At 49.7% G+C, this 17065-nt stretch overlaps 1 protein-coding gene across 5 annotated transcripts in view; it reads right to left on the bottom strand.

Annotated features, from left to right (window-relative positions):
- The window catches only part of PLA1A (phospholipase A1 member A), a 37642-nt gene extending 27787 nt beyond the window's left edge, over positions 1-9855 (bottom strand). For 3 of the 5 annotated variants that reach the window (XM_039545646.1, XM_039545633.1, XM_039545639.1), the window contains exons 1-3: positions 9649-9828; positions 8543-8618; positions 1373-1545 (exon numbers count right to left, since the gene is read on the bottom strand). In XM_039545646.1, coding sequence (XP_039401580.1) covers positions 1373-1545; positions 8543-8559 — 190 coding nt within the window. In that variant the 5' untranslated portion in view covers positions 8560-8618; positions 9649-9828. The other 2 variants (XM_039545659.1, XM_039545654.1) reach the window with 2 other exon arrangements.
- Between the last annotated feature and the right edge of the window lie 7210 nt (positions 9856-17065).

Below are 17065 nucleotides of genomic sequence, written 5' to 3'. Positions count from 1 at the left end.
TCTCCCCTGCCAGCTGCCCGGAGGGCTCCCAGCAGATTTGCTGTCTGCTGCCGCAGGGTCCTAGTGCCTGCCCTCCGCCAGTACTGGCAAGGCAGGCTGCCCTTACCCTGAGCCTCTCCAACCCCAAACCCTCAGCCCCAGCCAGAGCCCTCATTCCCCCGCACCTAATCCTCAGCCCCAGCCCTGAGCACCCCACATCATGAACCCTCATCCCCTGCACCCTAATCCTCAGCCCCAGCCAGAGCCCTCATCCCCTGCACCCTAATCCTCAGCCCCAGACAGAGCCCTCATCCCCCCACACCCTAATCCTCTGCCCCAGCCCTGAGCGCCCCTACATCATGAACCCCTCATCCACAGCCCTCACCCACAGCCCAACCCTCTTCCCTAGCCCTGAGCCCCCTCCTGCATCATGTACCCCTCATCCTCAGCCCCACAGTCCTCACCCTGCACTCCCTCCTATCCCCAAACTCCCTCCCCCTTCCCACACACCCCTTCCCAACCCCAAACTCCATCCCAAAGCCTGCACCATTCACCTCCTCCTGCACACCCACCCCCTGCCCCAGCCCAGAGCCTGCACCCAGCACCCTTCCTGCACCCTAATCCCCAGCCCAGGATCTGCACCCCAGACCTCCCCCGCCGAGCCCCCTCCCAGAGCCTTAGGCAGGTGGGGGCGGAGTTGGGGGGGGCGGAGTTGGGGGCGGGTTCTGGGCCCCACCAAAATTTTTACAAACTTGCCACCCATGTTTCTGACTGCAAGTGATCAATGATGTGATTGAGCAAGGCTGATTAGAAAGGTCAGTCTTGTGCCTTCCATGAACAGCAACTGGCAGCAAACAAGGGAAGGAGCAGGGAGTTACACTGTAGGAAGTGCAGGTTCCATGGGATTTTAGCATAAGAGAACAGTTTTTCAGTGATTTTTTTTTAAACCAACCATAGGGTCCCATATCTTTTTTCAGATCAGACATGCTCCATTTTCAAGACAGAAGTCAGTTTTCTAATTTACTAAGCCTGCCAAACTGAACATCCCATCTAGCATTTTCTACCTCATACTTAGCTATTGCTAATAAAGATTTTGTAGGGTAAACTTAGTTGATCGTTGGGCTGCTGTAATTACTTTTGTAAAGCCAAGTTGGTGGACCTGCCTCACAGACACATGTGGTGGAACCAATATGTGAGGGTAAGAAAGGGTCATTTCTACAGTCACTTTTCTTACCAAAACTCACTTGGCTCTAGCAGGGACCCGATATACATGTTGGATTGTGTAGTGTAGGGACCATCAGTTGAATTCACTGCCAGAATCTACATCTGTCAAATCTTCGAATTCCTTGCCCACCACCTCTGGCGCATGAGCCTCCACCAGTACCCTCCTTACCTGCACATGCTGAGCTGAGCAGCAGGACAGCTGCAAGAACAAAGAGAGGCTTCTTCCTGGGATCCTCAGCCTTCTTCCTGGTCAATCTTCCCATGCTGTAATCCACAAGGCCTTCACCAGAGTCGAGGGAAAAGCAAGCCCTCTGCAACAGGAGCCTTCTGAGCAGGTTGGTTCTGTTAATGTTTAATACAGCCTGTGGGTTTTTTTGGAAAAAGGTGGGAGCCCTCACTTCTGCCCTTGCTTGATTATTGGCCAAAGTCACAGCGACAGGCATAGAACATTATTGATTCTCACATAAAGGACATTGAACCCACTCCCCTCTCCAAACAAACAGCCTCAGAAGTCAATTACTGGCATGATTAACACTAGCTCAGTTCCTGTCATTGTAATAATGATACACTTCTATAGCCCTTCCATCCAAAGTCCATTCAACTCAAAGCTCCTTGGTAGAGTATGGAAATATTGTCACCTCCATCTTACGGAGAGTCATGAAAATCAATTATTGTTTAGTAGCCTGAGATCACATATACTCAGCCCCTGGAGGCAGCCCAGTGAAAATGAGCAAGTGAGTGAGCGTGGGGAGAGTAAGCGACAGAGGAAGGCGGGGATGGAGTGAGTGGGGCCGGGGCCTCAGAGAGGGGACGGGGCATGGGCAGAGCCTTAGGGAGGAGCGGGCAGGGGGCCGGGCAAGGGTGTTCGGTTTTGTGCGAGTAGAAAGTTGGCAACCCTATCTGCAGATTAGGCCACTTACCTAGAATTCTATATTCTAAAGCAGGGGTTTTCAAACTTTTTTTCTGGCGAGCCAGTTGAAGAAAATTGTTGATGCCTGCGACCCAATGGAGCTGGGGATGAGGGACTTGAGGTGCAAGAGGGGGCTCCAGGTTTGGGGGGGCTCAGGGCTGGGACAGGAGGTTGGGGTGCAGGAGAGGGTCAGGGCTCTGGACTGGGGGTTCAGACCTGGGGTGGGGCTGGGGATGAGGGGCTTGGGATGCAGGAAGGGGGTCGAATTTGGAGGGGGCTCAGGGCTGGGGCAGGGGCTTGGGGCTTGGGCTTGCCTCGGGCGGCTCCCGGTCAGCGGCGCAGTGGGGGTGCAGAGGCAGGCTTCCTGTATGTCCTGGCACCACGGACCGCGCTGCGCCCCGGAAGTGGCCAGCAACAGGTCTGCCTCCTAGGCAGAGGCACGCAAATGGCTCAGCGCGATTCTTGCCTGCAGGTACCGCTTCTCCAGCTCCCACTGGAGCTCGGTGCTCAGGGCTGGGGCAGCACATGGAGCCATGGGCACCAACTTATATGGGCTCCTGGGGCTTTAGCCCCAGGAATATTCACAGACAGGGGCTCTGCTCCAGCAATATTTGGAGCTAGGTTTCTCCCCTGCTCTGCGCTGCCGGCAGCCCAGAGCCCTTTAAATCCCAGCCGCGGCTGGGAGTCAGAGGGCTCTGGGCTGCCTGCAACCGCGGGGAGCCCAGAGCCTTTTAAATCCCAGCCGCGGCCGGGAATCAGAGGGCTCTGGGCTGCCCGCTGCGGCGGGGAGCCCAGAGCCTTTTAAATCCCAGCCGCGGCCGGGAATCAGAGGGCTCTGGGCTGCCCGCTGCGGCGGGGAGCCCAGAGCCTTTTAAATCCCAGCCGCGGCCGGGAATCAGAGGACTCTGGGCTGCCCGCTGCGGCGGGGAGCCCAGAGCCTTTTAAATCCCAGCCGGCAGCCCAGAGCCCTCTGATTCCCGGTGGTGGCTGGGATTTAAAAGGCTCTGGGCTCCCCGCGGTTGCAGGCAGCCCAGAGCCCTCTGACTCCCAGCCGGGGCTGGGATTTAAAGGGCTCTGGGATCCCCGCGGCTGCCAGCAGCCCAGAGCCCTTTGAATCCCAGCCCCTGGCCGCTGATTGCCCCCTCCCCAGACCCCTGCCCCAACTGCCCCCCAGGACCTCCACCCCCTATCTAAGCACCACTGGTCCTTGTTCCCCGATTACCCCCTCCCGAGACCCCTGCCCCTAACTGCCCCTTGGGACCTCAGCCCCTATCTAAGCCTCCCTTCTCCTTGTCCCCAACTGCCCCCTCCTGAGACCCCACCCAACTTCCCCCCCCGGACCCCACCCCCTACCTGTCCCCTGATAAACCTCCTGGACTCCCATGCCTATCCAATTGCTGCCTGTCCCCTGACTGCCCCTTCGAACCTCTGCCCCATCCAACCCCCCCTGCTCCTTGTCCCTTGACTGCCCCCCGGAACCCCCTACCTCTTCTCCAACCCCCAAACCGCTTACTGTGCCACTCAGACCAGCGTGTCTGGCTCCGTGCAGCTCCAGACAGTTGCTGCCATGCTCCCCCATGGAGCCCACAGCCCTCTCCCACCCCCAGCACCTGCCTTCCGGATTTGAACACCTCAAAATTCAGGAGTGCTCAAGCTCGGTTTGGGCAGCTTTTACTTCATTTCTCCCAAATCAGTTTCCCCTGCAAGGTACCAACTGAAGGTGTTGGAGAACAGAGAGATCGGGTGGCCTCCTAATGCCTGGAAAAGAGACAAAGGCGGGAGGAGGGAGTGTCAGTGCCTGTGCGGACTTCTGGGAAGTGCACGGTGTGGAAGGGGATGCTGTGATGCTTTGGAACAACTCCATACAAAACCAGTCAGGACTCTGGGGGAGCCTCCTCTCTTGGAGCATACTGTCTCCAGGGCAAGAAGCTTACACCTTCCTGGGTCTGACCTCGGAGCATTCAGCTTGCCCTTCCACATCATGCACTTTCCACAGCGAGTCTGCCCAGGCTGGTCCTGGGGCAACCAGAGGGCCCTGCACCCCAACTCCGCAGTCAGATGTGACTCTCAGCCAGACAGTAAAACAGAAGGTTTATTAGATGATGGGAACACAGTTTAAACAGAGCTTGTTGGTACAGAAAACAGAACCCCTCTGTCAGGTCCATCTTGGGGGGTGGGGAGCCCAGAACCAAGTTCTGGGTCTCTCCCCATTTCCCCAGCCAGCTCCAAACTGACACTCCCTCCTCTGGCCTCTGTCTCTCTTCCGGACAAGGAGGCCACCTGATCTCTTTGTCCCCAACACCTTCAGTTGGCATCTTGCAGGGGAAACTGAGGCACCCACACAGTATTCAGAGAAAATAATAAGAACATTCCCACTTCATCACAACAGGTGCAACAAAATATAATACTGTATATTGAAGTAGGCAAGTGCTGCTTCTGACTTTCCACTTTTAATTGACCCTTGTAATCTTGTGGCACTGACGCGTTGTAGCTTCATTTTATATCGGCTTACAGGGCGGGAGTGGGGGGGCACCACCATTTTGGGCCCCACCAAAAATTATACAAACCTGCCGCCTATGCATGGAGCCCCATGGTCTCCCCACCTAGGAGCTGGACCTGCTGCTGGCCACTTCCAGGGCACAGCATGGTGTCAGAATAGGTAGGGCTTTGCCTGCCTTAGCCTGACTTTTAACGGCCCAGTTGGCAGTGCTGACTAGAGCCACCACGATCCATTCCATGAGCCAGTACTGGGTCACAACCCACAGTTTGAAAACCACTGATCTAAAGCCAGGCACCTAAAATTCCCAAATGTTGGTGTAAGTGACTTTACAATGTTGCACAGCAAATTAGGGGAAGAACATTATTGGGCTCAATACAGAGGTAACTGGGTAAAACTTGATATCCTGAAATACAGAGGAAGAGAGACTAGAAGATGATCTAATAGTCTCTTCTGGCCTTAAATTCTATGAATTTATGAAACCCACATTAGAAACAAGGACTTCCTGTTCCCCAGCCCCACTCCACTGCTTCAGTCACTAGACCGTACTGTCTCTCAAAATAAGGCAGTGGCAAAGTTTTTACTCTAATGGGACCACTCCTGCTTGTCTTACATGCATAGCCCCACAGATTTCAGTGTGATTGTTGATGAGTAAGGCTGTGAGTGAAGCTTGCAGGATCATGCTCCAAACTATTAAACTGATCTCATAAATTTAAAATGTAGTCTCCATAGCAACAGTATGGGTGTAGCAACACTGCATTTATCCCTTATAATAGAACATAAGAGACCACAAGAAGGAAACCAATGAACTTTTCCTTCCTTTTTCAGTTGAAACTAAGATAACTAAACCTTCTTTTTAGCAGGATTCATTAGTTAATATTTATCAAGTGCTTTGAAAATACATAACACTATATCATAAGTGCTGAGTATTAATATTACAACATTATGTTAATACAAACCTACAAGTAAAATGCACGGAAGAGTTGTTTGTGTCTTCACAGCATTGTACGTACTTTCAGAGCTGTATAAGGAACCGATGCATTACATGCTACCAGCTTACTTTAAAGGGCCAATTTCCTTTTTTCAAATTACAGGCATGTTTATGGGAGGTTTTTTTAAGTCATTGTGATGATTTGGGGAATTTGACTATGTACAAGCTACAAGTTCTGGTTCATTTGATGAAATTGCTGTATCATCAAATTCCTAAGGGCTTGCTTACACTAGAGAGCCTTTATCGGAGTGATAGCCGTGTTAGTCTGTATCAGCAAAAACAACGAGGAGTCCTTGTGGCACCTTAGAGAGCTTGAAAGCTTATGCCCGAATAAATTTCTTAGTCTCTAAGGTGCCACAAGGACTCCTCGTTGTTTTTCAAGATAGTTATATCAGCAAAGCCCCTTATGTAAATGCAGGAGCATAAGCCGATAAAAGGTGTTCTGACAGCGTTGCTATACCACCTCCCAGAAAAACATTGTCTAAATCAACAGGACCATGCTTGTGTCAGTATAGCTGTGTCTATTCCAGGGTTTTTGCAAGTATAGCTAAGTCAGCTAGGGTGTGTGTTTCAATTCCCCCAACACACACTCCTAGCAGACATAGCTATGCCCACAAAACTTTGTCGTGTAGATCAGGCCTCAACGTATAGTGAGTCTGTCATGGGCTGATAAGTTCCCTGACACACATCACCTGCCATGTCTGGAAGAAGCTACAGAACCAGGGGTGCCAGAACACGGTCATGGCTGCCCACTTTTTACCGGTCATAAGGGTGAGAGACAGAGGGGAGGGGTAGAGAGGAGTGAGCAGGGGGTGGGGCCTCAGGGGAAGAGATGGTACAAAGGCGAGGCCTGGGGGTGGCATGGCGCTGGGGATGAGGCCACAGTTTGGGCATCTGTTCCCCCCCCCCCTTTTAGGGCACTTCTGCCACTCCTGTACAGAACAAACAAAAAACGTTGTTAATATAAGGACTGGGCTCTGGCTAAATGATGATATATGCCTCAGCTGGTAGAGCAAGTTCTAATACCCAGGTGGTTTGATGGCAGAGGGGTTTGGAGACTGGAAAATCCCCAAACAGGGAAACAAAAACCAGGTGGTAGTGCTAGCTTTTAAAAAGAGGCTGAGTGAGGGGGTGGGGAAGGCACAGGCTCTTGGCGGGAGACATAGGAGCAGCCCACGTCAAAGGAAGCGAAGAGAGACAGCAGACTCCAAAATCCAGACAGGAAGCCCAGAGGAAAGAGCTCCAGGAGAGGGGACTTGGAACCTTGAAAGGATGCTGTCCTACATCTTGAACACTGAAGCAGGAAATGGCATATAGAGGTCTTATTGTCTTGTCTGGATCTGTATATATCTTGTGCTGTCCACAGTAAAGAGTGATTGTTTTTTGGAACCCTTACAAAACCTGTGTGTCTTTTTGCTTCAGCTACCAAGTGTCCCTGGAGCTGTAACTGTAAACCAGAGTATGTACAAGCTTGGAGCTCTGGAAATAGGTGTGATATGCTACTGGAGTGTCTGGGCGTGTGTGTGTCAGCACTGGTCCTGGGATCCTAAGACATTTGGGCTACAAGGCCCCGCTCCCATGAAGGGGTAACAGTCTGTGTGCCCAGAAAACATGCCAGAGAGGCCAAAGAGACAGAACTGGAGCCTACCTATGTTCAGGGAAACTTAAGAGGACACTGGTGTAGCATGGTGGGACCCAAACACAGCAGTCTGGTGAGTGTTCCGTAGAGGGAGTTTGACCAGGGCTGTGACAGGGGCTCTTGGGGAAAAAAATCCCTAATGGCGGACAGAGCTGTCCATAGGGACCCCGGGCAGCACGGGGCCAGCAGCCCGGAGCCCCTGGACTTCCAAGAGCTAAGCAGATCAAAGCAAGCATCTCTATCATACTGAGGAGATTTAAACTTCAAGACTCCTTATAAGAGACGGAAAGGGAGGTGGATATTTTTTGCTGTTTTTTAAATTAAATAAGTAGCTAGTATTATTTTTTAAATTATTATGAAGAATAAGTTTAAGCTTTGTTGTAATGTGCGTTGTTTGCCTGGACTGCTCAAGACCTGAATGCTTGTGTAGGAGGAACTCTTTGAGTTGGCCTCTTAAATACCTTCCTGCTGTTTTACATCTGATACTCCTTTTTGAAACATAGGAGCCTTGTCTTATAACAGGCTTATTCAAAGTGATACAAGCTACGAAAGTGAGATCTTGGAAGAGTGTTGCTGTTTTCATAATGTAATAAAAATTCTGTAATGATAAATAATACTTAATAATAAATAGTGTGTAATAAGCATGTCATAAAAACAAATTTTATATTTCCAAGATCACTGCTTTTATAATTTATGCCCAGGTAAAGGAGAAAATCCCTGGAAATATTCATTTTAGGAGGGGGTTCGTGAGACTTGACATTTTAGTGAAAGGGGTTCACAGGTTGTTAAAGTTTGGGAACCAGTGATTTAATCTAATTTAACTTCCCCAGGCAATTCTTGATTCTGTCAGCCCAATTGATATCACGGTACCAAGGGCAATCACAGAAAGCCTAGGGCTGCTCTGCACTTACAAATTCTACCAGTAGAACTATTTTGGTTGGAGGTGTGATTTTTTCCCCCCAACACAGAGCAGTAAAAGCTCTCATGCGGACACCATTACATCAGTATAAAGGTGCCTTATATCTGTAGAACTATCTCCATGCGAGACACTTTTTGCCACTTTATCATTACACTGGTATTGCAAAACTTTCTAGTGTCGATAAGCCCTTGCAGTGCAACATCACAGTGCAAACTCCGACCACCTGAGACCAAGCTAAGGAGTGTATGAAATGCAAAAAAGAAACCCCACTTTGGCTTTATGCAGATATTTCATATATAAAAATGTCACGCTTGTGCCCTCTAGACACATGTGCAAGCAAACTATAAAAATGCATCTAACAGCAGAAAATGTCAATTCCTCACCTGTTAAAAAAACTCATCAGGTGCTCTGAAGAAATATATAGGCCTTGCGATGTGCCCAGCTCAGTACATTGGGGTGCTGCCGGAGTAAGAAGAGGGAAGCAAATAATGTAGTCTGTGGAAATCAGCTACGGTTTGAAAGCTGCTATTTCGTATGGAAACTGCTCATCGGGGAGCTGGAGGAGACTGGTTCTGATCTGAGCAAATTATGACCATTTAAAAATTCTGTACTGTGTGTATCTGAGGGACAGGGCAAGGTTCACGCACAGCTAATTAACTATGCATTGAAGACCTAGATCCTCAAAGGAGTTTAGGCTCCTTGCTTCCACTGAAATCAGTGGATTACCTCTGTGGGTCTGACCCTAAACTCCTACATCCCCTTCTAGTTTGAAGTGATTCAGGTTCAAATCTTGATGTGCCAGGTACATAAGCTTTTCCACACAAACTGGTTGGAGCCCAGTATCACTTTGACTTTAGGTTCCTGGTGCCTATTTTCTCCATTTGTTGGTTTCAGCTAGAACGCCTTCCCTGCTTCCTGCAGCTTCTCAGCCAGCCTGCCCTGGCAGACCCAACTGGCAGAGGTGCTTCACATTCAAACCACTTTGAAAATCACAGCCCTTGTCTAGAAAATGAGTTTCTAAGGAGCCCAAAGGATCCAATCTCTTAGGATTCTTCAGCTTACGTCCCTAAGGCTAAAGAGTTGATAGCAGGAAGCAGAAGGGAATTGAAATCCGAGGCTATGGCACTAATGGAGGTTCTGAGGGTTCATGGGAAAGGCCGAGAGGTACAGGGATGGAGTGAAGAGGATAGTGTAGCCTCTGTTTAAACTGAATGGATAGTTCTGTGTTAAACTACAGTGTCCTTAGGGAGTGAGCTCAGCTCTTGTGTTGCTACAGTCTTAAGATCAACACGCTGAAAGTTACTGTTAGTGATTTTCTTAGATTGGGAGACTCTAGGAACACACAAAGAATGAAGGCTGTGACCACAAACACAGTCACAAGTAAGGAATCTTGTTGTTTTACTAAGCAGATGATCAAAGTTACAGTCACTAACAAATATATAAAACCTAAGAAAGCACCTGCAATAGCTAATGCAGTATTCATACTCACATCCCCAAAGATAGCGTTGAGTCTGATGGCTCTCTCAACAGGTGGTCATCAACAGAGGAGTGATTCCTGCTACCGTCTTCCCACCTATCAGCACCATGGAACCTCTTTTATCCTGTTGTTATGACCTGTCCTAACACCTAATGCATATGCATGAAGGCTTCACAACCCTCCTTTTCCTTATCTATACTTACACACTCCAGAAATGCTGGGGCGCCCTGCTTGTCAGAGGTGGTTTTCTTATTTCCCCTTATTCTCATTAGCATCTTATTAATATTTGCTTCAACCTGTTTCCAGGGTTACCTGCGATAAGAGCAGAACTTTCCATGATGTTACAATCAGGTATCTTGTGGTTTAGATGAGTACATTGTGGTCTACTTTTGCAGAACATCAACTGTTGGCACATTCTTTACAGTAATCTTGTAATTTTCCTGGCCCAGGGTTATTCTTAGGCCACCCACTTATGCCAAGCCTAGTGTGGCTAAGCCTTCACCTGTAGGCCTTGCATTACAGCTATGCTTTACTTATATACCTAATACACACGTATCACTCCTGAATACTTGTATGCTGCCGTGTCGGTCCCAGGATATTAGAGAGGCCAGATAGGTGAAGTAATATCTTTTATTGGACCTATTTCTGTTGTTGAGAGCATAGGCACTGACTCTGTGGGTGCTCTGGGGCTGGAGCACCCATGGGGAAAAAGTGGTGGGTGCTGAGCACCCACCAGCAACACCCCTATCAGCTCCCCTCTTCCCCACAGCATCTCCTGCCTGTCAGCAGGCCCCGTCAATCAACGCTTCCTCCTCTCTCCTGTGCCTCCCACCTGCTGCAATCAGCTGTTTTGCGGCTTGCAGGAGGCTCTGGGGGGAAAGGGGAGAGAAGTGAGGGCATGCCGCTTTAGGGGGGAGGGGTGGAATAGGGGAGGAAGAGGCAGGGTGGGGGTGGAACAGGGACAGGAAGAGGTGGGGTGGGGCTAGGGACTTTGGAGAAGGGGTGGGGTGGGGGCGGGAAGAGGTGGAGCAGAGCTGGGGCCTTGCGGAAAGGGATGGGGTGGGGGAGGGCCTGGGGCAGAGCCAGGGATCGAGCACCCCCCAGCATATTGTGGGTGAGAGAGACAAGCTTTTGAGCTACACAGAGCTCTTCTTCAGGCCTGGGAAAGGTACACAAAGGCTTTGTCTTCACTACCACTTTTGTTGGTCGGGGTGTGAAGAAACACCTCCCGACTGACATAAATTTAATCAACAAAAGGGCTGGTGTGGCCAGTGCTCTGTTGGCAAGAGAGGCTCTCATCTCGACATAGCTAATTTGCTCGTTGGAGATGGTAATTATGTCAGCAGGAGAGCTCTCGCCTGCCGGAAAAGAGCGGCTATACGCTTTACAGCGGCACAGCTATAGCATAGTTTGTAGTGTAGACATAGCCTCAGGGCAAGTCTACGCTATGGGGCTAAGTTGACCTAAATTGTGCAACTCCAGCTATGTGAATAACATTGACATATAGCTGCAGCCAGGAGTGAAAGTAGGCCGGTACAGGGTATTGGTAAGAAGCAGTGGCCGGAGCCCCGGGCCCTTTAAATCGCCGCTGGAGCCCCAAGTGGCATGGGCCAGGCAGCATGGATGGGCTGGCTGGGGAAGACTGACCCCCTGCCCCACCCCTTTTGCCCAAGGCCCCACCCCTTTCTGGGGCCTGGAGCCGGGCCCCCATACAGGTAAGTGTTTAATATTACTTTCACCCCTGGCTGCAGCAGTAATTAAATTGCTTTTGCATGTCCACTTTACACACCTTGTGTTGGTGATGAACATCCTCACTTGCAGCACTTGCACTGATGCAGAAAGCAGTGCACCATGGGTAGCTATCCCACCGTGCAACTCACAACCATTTAGCACAGGGTGTTTTGACAAGGTTTTGCAATGCCTCTTGGGGCCAAATGAGTCACGCAGGAGTGAGTGGGAACATGACTTCAACATCCCATAATGTAGTGTTCTCCATCCCATAATTTCATCTGCATCCCATAATGTTTTGTGTCTCTTCAAAAATCGCTGCAAACCCGCATATCCCTCCTCACTGTCTGCCATCTCTGACAGAAACATGGATTCCCCCACAGTTCTGCACTGCTGTGATGAGCTTTGCAAGCACGGATCCTGCAGTATCTGCCAAGCTACCAGAGGGGCCTTGGGGAACATGATGATTCCATAGGGGCTAGATTGCTGTGTGGGATGTAGAAAGAAACAGTTCAGTCATAGGGGGTGTTACAGAGCAGCTGGAGATGGTGGAGTGCTGGTCCTGGGCCTGAGAAACAAGCATTGAGTGGTGGGAACACATCGTAATGTAGGTTTAGGATGAAGAACAGTGATTGAAGAACTTTCTGATGTGCAAAGTCACTTCCTGGATCTGTGTGCTCAGCTCACCCCAGGCCTCCAGTGCAGGGACACCAAGATAAGATCGGCATTGACTGGAGAAGTGAGTTGTGATAGTTCTGTGGAAACTTGCAACGCCCAATTGCTACTCATTATTTGGGAATCGATTTGGAGTTGGGTTGTGGTGGTGCAGATGTGCAGGGGCGTTAATTGCCTCCTGCTACACAGGACTGTGACTCTGGGCAATGTGCAAGACATAGCGGATAGTTTTGCAGCAACAGGGTTCTTGAACTGCAGTGGGGTGACAGATGGCACACACATCCCTATTTTGGCACCAGACCACCTTGGCACAGAGTACATCAACATAAAGGGCTACTTTTCTGTGGTATTGAAAGCACTGGCGGCTCACGCCGCGCCACGCCATCAGGGGCTCGTTCACCTGCATATCTACCAATGTGATATATGCCATCATGTGCCAGCAATGCCCCTCTGCCATGTACATTGGCCAAACTGGACAGTCTCTACGCAAAGAATAAATAGACACAAATCTGACATCAGGAATCATAACATTCAAAAACCAGTGGGAGAACACTTCAACCTCTCTAACCACTCAGTGACAGACTTGAAGGTGGCAATTTTGCAACAAAAAAACTTCAAAAACAGACTCCAAAGAGAGACTGCTGAACTCGAATTAATATGCAAATTAGATACAATTAACTCAGGCTTAAACAGAGACTGGGAATGGTTGGGTCATTACACTAATTGAATCTATTTCCCTATGTTAAGTTCTCACACCTTCTATGGGTCATCTTAATTATCACTTCAAAAGTTTTTTTTCTCCTGCTGATAGTAGCTCATCTCAATTGATTAGACTCTTCCTGTTGGTATGCATACTTCCACCTTCTCATGTTCTCTGTATGTATAAATATCTCCTGTCTGTGTGTTCCATTCTATGCATCTGAAGAAGTGAGCTGTAGCTCACGAAAGCTCATGCTGAAATAAATTTGTTAGTCTCTAAGGTGCCACAAGTACTCCTGTTCTTTTCACTAGGGATGCTTTACCAACATCAGTGTGGGCTGGTCAGGGAAGGCACATGACACACGCATCTTTAAGAACACAAGGCTGTTCAGAAAGCTGCAAGCAGGGATTTTCTTTCCAGCAGACCTGTGGATTACCACTGGGGATGTTGAAATGCCTTAGAGATCTGGGAGACCCAGCCTTCCCTTTACTCCCATGGCTCAGGAAGCCGTACACCGGCCACCTGGACAGCACCAAGGAGCACTTCCGCGACAGGCTCATCGCATGCAGAATGGCCATTTGAAAGGTCACTGGCGCTGTCTACTCACAAGACAGGATCTCAGTGAAAAAAATCCCAATGGTGATAGCTGCCCGCTGTGTCCTGCATATCTGCACAGCAAAAAGGGGAAGGTGAAATGACTGTCTTCTGATTTAGAGCAGCTGAATACCAGGGCTATAAAAAGAGCTCAGCACAGAGCTGCACAGCTCAAGGAGGCTTTGAAAGACCGTTTCAATAGTGAGCCACATAACGTGCATGGCTGCAGTGTGCTCTAGCTGACATTGCTCTTTTGCATCCGGGTATGAACCTTGTAATGAGTGCTGTGTGTGTGGTAACGTAACATTGCAAATGCACCTATTACTGTTATCTGTAAACGATGGCAGCCGCAGCCTGCATATGTTGTGAACTCATAATGATTGATTAAATTTCCACACAAAAAAAAGACTTTGATTCCACACTCATGCAGACACATTTATAACCGAATAAAACTTAATAAATAAAGAGAAGAAAACTTTTGAAGGGCGGAAAGAACAGTCATTTCCATTTCAGAAACACATACACCAACCGTGTCTTTCACAGGTCAGTGTATGTGCAGCTGTGTTTGTCTGTACTCTCCTCTGGGGTGGAATGGCAGCGACTCTGGGGTGTGTGTGTGTAGGGAGGTCCCATAATGCAGTTCTCTATGGGCTGCAGAGGGAGGCAAGCATGGGATTGTTGAATCTGAAGGTCAACAAGAGTCTGCAGCATGTCTGTGTGCTGCTTCAGAAGCGCTAGCATCTCCTGCTGCACATGTCTGTCCTTTTCATGGGCCTTTCTCATCTCTGCTCTATCCCTGTCCATGAGGGTGTGCCTCCAAGAAGTACTGGGTTTATAATGGTGCCAATGATGCTGTGCCCCACACTCGGAAGGGGCCCTGACACGTAGAGGGTGAGCCCAGCAGGCATCGGCCCTCGGGCTGGTGCAGGAGGCCTCCCAAACGCTGCACAGAGCCACCTGCAGGGGGCAGCCCCCCAGCACTGCACCCTGGGCTCAGCAAAGCGGCTGAAGCTGCCGAGGCACGGAAGCAGGCCAGCCAGGAGCAGCAGCAGCAAGTGTTGCCATGGGGAGGGGACCCCCAGCCTCAGGCGGCTGTGCCCCAACTCATGGTGCCAGGGGCGCTTCACTGCAGGGCCCATGTTCCACTCTCTGGGGCACGGCTCCCTCGGGCACTGGCTCCATTTGCAGCTGTGGGGCACAGATCGTGGCTCCATGCCCCTCCCTCTGGAGCTGCCACTGCAGCTTAGCCCCCTCCCAGCCTCTGGTGGGGCAGTCATGCCCCCTCTGCCCCGGGTCCCCTCTGCCCTGGGTAGGGGCTGCAGCCCCTTCCCCGGATTAGTCCGAGGTGGGCGTGGGCTGCCCCCTGCGGTTGGGGATCCCCACTGCTGGGTTCAGCGCTAAGCTCAGACACTTGCCCTGACCCTTCCTGCTCCACTGCCCCTGCCAGTCCCGGACAGCCTGGAGGTGAAAGGGGAGCAGCCAGGCCTCCGGCTAGTGGAGTCACAGCCCCCTGGGCACCGGGGATGAGTCGGGTGGATGCAGCCTTGGTCCAAGCTGTACCAGGCTAAGCTGTAGCCAGATGAGGTCTGGCCCAATTTGGAGAACAGGGGTGGATCATCAGCAGGGGGTGAATCGGGAGTGGGGTGCCTCAGAGCACTCCAGCTGGGGTTTCAGGGTTGGGGGGTGGTTTGGGAATAGAGATTTGGAAGCCAGGAGACTGGTAGGCAGTGAGAAGATTCAGGTTGAGAGGGGTCGGTTCATAGAGGGGTCTGATCCAGTTTGGGCTGGAAGGGGGGCTGGTCCAGTTTGGGGGTTTTGGTCTGGGGAGGGATGTGGGTCTGGTCTGGTCCGGGGTGGGAGGGGTTCTTGTGGGGAGGGATGTGGGTCAGGTCCAGTTTGAAGGGTTGGCTGAGTCTTTTAGATGCACAGCTGGTCCTGATCCTAGTGTCTTTGCCTCTCTACCTGCAGGGAAGGACTAGCAAGTAGGGTGACCAGATGTCCCATTTTTAAAGGGACAGTCCCATTTTTGGGGACTTTTTCTTATATAGGCACCTATTACCCTCCACCCTCATCCCATTTTTTCACAGTTGCTATCTGGTAACCCTACTAGCAAGTCTAGTATGAATAATGATGCTATAAGTAAAATGTATTAACGTTTTCCATATTTTGTGTTTTAAAAATGTTTTAAAGAGTTTTAAATCTGCCCCAATTTCATACAAAATTTTAATTCAAGCCCTGATTGTTCATATGTGAAATGTGAAGGGTGAGATAGCGTGATGGTTCCCTTTTAGTGGGATCAGCACATGGCTGGTGGTTTTGGCCAGCTTTGGCTTTTGTTAATTGTTTTTACCCACTGTATTTTATTTTGCACGTTTGTTTTCTTTTATAATGTATTTGTTGTACACGTGTGTGTATTCTTTTTGCCCTAAGGCTACCATTGCTGGTACTCTCAGGGCAGCCACCTCCATCTGTAACTGAAACTTGTAAATTTTGTAACTAAAACCTTTGCAGCTGTGTGGTGTGTCAAAAACAACTTCTGTGTCAAGCGCCTGTCTTTTACAATTGTACCCCTGCGGGCCCACAAATGGTTTGCTCCAGGCTCACAAAAGGTTAATCCGGCCCTGCCTCCAAGCCTTCTGCTCAGTATTCGAAGCAGCAGAGGCTTGCAGGAGCTCTTGGAACAAGTCATCTCACCTCCTCTTCCTTCTCATACACTTTAAGGTCAGAAGGGACCATCATGATCATCTTATCTGGCTGAGTTGCTCTGTTGGTGTGGATGGAGAGACCCCCAGGTCACATTTCCAGCTGCAAAAGATACAAGGTACAAAGGTACTATTGTGAGTGTATTTGTGAGATAAATGGAAACTAGGTATACTGAATTCAGTCCCCTTGACCCACACAAGCTACAAGCACTACATTCTCAGTTCTCCTTGGGATTTATAGGGCATGGCAGCAGTCCCAGCCATGGTGAGTACATCCTGGGAAGGGAGGGGGCGAATTGGGGAAATGAGCGGGGAATAGCTCACAGACATAAGAATATGTGTATAAATAAGGTCCTACTTGAATTGCAGGATGTTCTCTAAAAAATTGTGACTGAGCTGTGGACAAGATGTGGGAAATCACAAAAAGTAATGGACCTTTACTAGTAATGGTAGTTTGGAAAAGCCTATTTTTAGCTTGGAAAAGAGACAGCTAAGGGGAGATATGATTGAGGTCTATAAAACCATGACAGGTATAGACAGAGTAGATAAGGAAGTGTTGTTTACTCCTTCTCATAACACAAAAACTAGGGGTCACCAAATGAAATTAATAGGCAGCAGGTTTAAAACAAACAAAGGAAGTATTTCTTCACACAACACACAGTCAATCTGCCGTCCTCCTTGCCAGAGGATGTTGTGAAGGCCAAGACCATAACAGGGTTCAAAAAAGAAGTAGATAAGTTCATGGAGGATAGGTCCACCAGTAGCTATTAGCCAGGATGGGCAGGGATGATGTCCCTAGCCTCTGTTGGCCAGAAGCTGGGAATGAGCGACAGGGGATGGATCACTTGATGATTACCTGTTCTGTTCATTCTCTCTGGGGCACGTGGCACTGGCCACTGTCGGAAGACAGGATACTGGGCTAGATGCACCCTTGGTCTGACTCAGTACGACCGTTCTTATGTTCTTATTTGTTTAAGAAAAATTTGCTGGAATGATATAAACACTCAAGTATTATGTTATGCCTGCTAAT

Source organism: Mauremys reevesii, linkage group 1, assembly GCF_016161935.1.
Source record: "Mauremys reevesii isolate NIE-2019 linkage group 1, ASM1616193v1, whole genome shotgun sequence".
Taxonomy (NCBI): domain Eukaryota; kingdom Metazoa; phylum Chordata; order Testudines; family Geoemydidae; genus Mauremys; species Mauremys reevesii.
This window is presented reverse-complemented; position numbering and strand designations above follow the sequence as displayed.